The sequence below is a fragment of the Microplitis mediator genome, chromosome 8 (assembly GCF_029852145.1).
Source record: "Microplitis mediator isolate UGA2020A chromosome 8, iyMicMedi2.1, whole genome shotgun sequence".
Lineage (NCBI taxonomy): Eukaryota > Metazoa > Arthropoda > Insecta > Hymenoptera > Braconidae > Microplitis > Microplitis mediator.
Window position 1 is genome coordinate 11,958,132 of NC_079976.1, and position 3,340 is coordinate 11,961,471.

The following is a 3,340-nucleotide window of genomic DNA, read 5'->3' on the forward strand; positions in this document are numbered from 1 at the left end:
GTTTGTAAGAACTTTCATTATATATTAAAATAATGTAATATAATAATACATCACATTTCAGCTTACAAAAGTAATCGATTAATACACATGACATTGTTAATAGATTTAAACGAACAATGATGAAATTAGTTTTGAAATTAAAATGTCCATAACCGATACAACTACCCTATATGCTCCAAAAATGTAGACAATTTATATTAAATAATAATGTTTATTTATTTATTTTTATTAACTGAGGTTTTTCAATTATATTATTTCATACTATAATTTTATTGAGAAAAGTAAAAAAAAATTAAAATTAACTTTTGGAAAAAAATACAAAAATTATTGAGCGTCGTTATTATGTTTTGAGGCATCCAACTTGACACAATCATTAGCGTGTTGAAGCCAGAACATGATTACTTCTTTCAGTCATTCAATGCACATTGTGGATTAGAACCGATAATTGTATCTAGAATAGATAAATAAATATATTCAAATAGATAAATTTTATATTCAATGAATTCTTTTTGAAAATTTTAAAAGCAAGTAAAAATGTTTATTTGAACTATACTTTAAACATTATTTTTTTAACTTGTGTGCGGAATTTTTAACATGATATGTTTTTAAATTAGTAGCGATTCAATTTGGGAAATTGTCACAGTTAAAAATCATATGCTTACCTCGCAAAATTGTGACGAGACATATTTTCGACCTTGATCGTTTTCTTTTAACCACTCCAGGGTAGCTTGCAGGCCAAATCATCTGATAAAATATGTCCTAATACCTCTCGAATATTTTTTTTTTCATTGGGATTTCGTCTTAGCGAGATCAGATCAGTCTGAAAAATATAGTTATTGAAGTAATTCAACAATAAAGCTGCACGGAGAAAAAAATATTGCTCCTCGAACGATCTAAAGTATAGTAACTCGTAGATCGTTACCACAACAATACGTATGCTTATGGTAACAATACCGTATCGTTCCAGTAACTATCTATTAGATAGCTGTGAGCCCTATACGACTTTCCGTAGTCGTCACCTCACACGGCACCGTCTAACCTAACTAAACATCCATTTTCGCGCCAACTTTTGAATATTGTATAATTGTTGCTAGCAGACGTTTAATAAAAAAAATAGTGTAAAAAATAATTGTGATGTTGAAATATGGACCCACGGGTAATTAATAAATTAACAGAGTAGAATCTCCATAACTATGTTGATACATTTATTGATAAGTGTTTTTTTATGCTTTTTGTAATCAAATATACATTCATAACCAAAAATCTAAATATTATATATAGTCGATGTTTTATAATTTAAATGTGATACGTAAATAGAAGAAAAATAATCAATAAACAAATGAGATCTGAATTAATATTAAATTTAAAATTAAATTACTAATAAATAAATTGGGAAAATTAAAAGATATATTTATATTTATATTTAAAATTTATTTAGACTATAACTAACTAATAAATCAGTTTTATGAATTATTTTATTTAATCAAAGTTATTTGCTTATCATTTATTTATGAATGATAAAGGTTTTTAAATATCTCATATAATTTGCAACGCGCCTGACGTCAGATAGGGCTCAGAACGATACCGTATAGGTCTCAGAGCTATCCACCGTATTGTTGTCAGAACGATACAGTAAATCGTTGCAGTAACAATCTAGTAGATAACTATAGCGTATTGTTACTGTAACTATACAGTATACTTCTGAGAACAATATTTTTTTCTCCGTGTGTTAATGATCGCTATAGTCTCTATCTCAAATATTAAAGAGGTTGACAGCAAAACGCGTGGAATTCAAGTAAGCCATTGCGATTTCAAGCAAACCAATTTTTCGAATGAGATTTTAAAATACGTGCAACTCTTAAAAATTTAGGGAGTTAACGTGGATTAAATCCTCTTCGTAGTAAAATTTACTCTAAAAGTGAGTTTATTTTAATATTAAAACGCCAAATCAGAGAGAATTCTGATTTAAATAAAATCCACTCCGAAATCAGTCCGCAGAAAATACAAACTTCCTATTCACGCCGTATGTGGAGTGATTTTCTTTAAACTCCGAACTCCGAGTGACAGTGTGAATAAGGATTTATATAAAATCCGTGATCACTTCGAATTCAATCCCGATTTTTAACAGTGTGACATCAATTAAATCGTAAATAAATAGAAGGCAAAAATGTTTTTTTATAAAATTTCAGATACTATTGGTGTAGCACGGTAATCTTGCTGATGGTCTCATTTGTCGTTCTGCTGACGATCATGCTCATAATTTTGCTGACGGTATTGCTCACTATTTTTCTCGTCATTCTGCTGATGCTGTGATCGACATCTAGATGACGGTCTTACTCGTCATCTTGATGGCGATCTTGCTCGTCATCGTGCTGACGATCTTGCTCGTCATCGTGCTGACGATCTTGCTCGACATCTTGCTGACGTTCTTGCTGGTGATCTTGCTGTCTATCTTGCTCATGGTCTTGCTGACCATCTTGCTCATGGTCTTGCTGGAGATCTCGCTGGTCGTCTTTCTGGAGATACCACTGATGGTTTTGATGATAGTTTGCAGGAGGTCTTACTGGAAGTTTTCGTGACGATCTTGCTAGAAGTCTTGCTGACGGTCTCGCTGGTCTTCTTGCTGGAAATCGTGCTGATGGTATTGCTACTGGTCTCGCTGATGTTTTGCTGGCTATTGCACTGACGGTCTTGCTGGAGATCTCGCTGGTCGTCTTGCTGGAGATCGTGCTGATGGTCTTGACGATGCTTTGGCTGGTCTTGCTGGAAGTCTCACTAGAGATTATGCTGACGGTTTTTCTGGCGATCGTGCTGACGGTCTCGCTGGAGATCTCGCTGATCGTCTTGCTGGAGATCAGGCTGATGATATTGTTGCTGGTCTCGTTGGAGATCATGCTGACGGTCTTGCTGAAACCTTTGCTGACGGTTTCGCTGCAGATCTTGCTGTTCATCTTGGTGGAAATCGTGCTGATGGTATTACTGCCGGTCTTGCTGGTGATTTTCATGATTAGCAATACGCTAAGCAAGATAACCTGCATGACGTTCAGTGAAATGAACAGCAAGATAGTCAGTTAATGACCAGTGAGTCAAATAGTATTAATTTATTAATATTAAATATTAAATTTATTAATTATCGTAAGAAGGACGTTGGAGGAAAATAGGGTTTTTCATGAAATAATATAAATTTCTGGTCTAAAAAAATTTATATTATTTTGTTTTATTATTGTTCTTAATACTATTTAAAAATAATAATAATAATAATAAATTTTGGAACGAAGTTACTTATGGCGCGTTGCGGAGGGGTACCCTAGCCGGCAAAAAACGTCCGTAACGCGAGAAA

General features: G+C 33.3%; 1 protein-coding gene across 1 annotated transcript; it reads right to left on the reverse strand.

Moving 5' to 3' along the window:
- Positions 1–2,333: 2,333 nt before the first annotated feature.
- Positions 2,334–3,005, reverse strand: LOC130673404 (serine/threonine-protein kinase prpf4B-like). The gene has a single exon (XM_057478390.1). The coding sequence runs from the start codon at positions 3,003–3,005 to the stop codon at positions 2,334–2,336; it is 672 nt and encodes a 223-aa protein (XP_057334373.1).
- Positions 3,006–3,340: the final 335 nt, after the last annotated feature.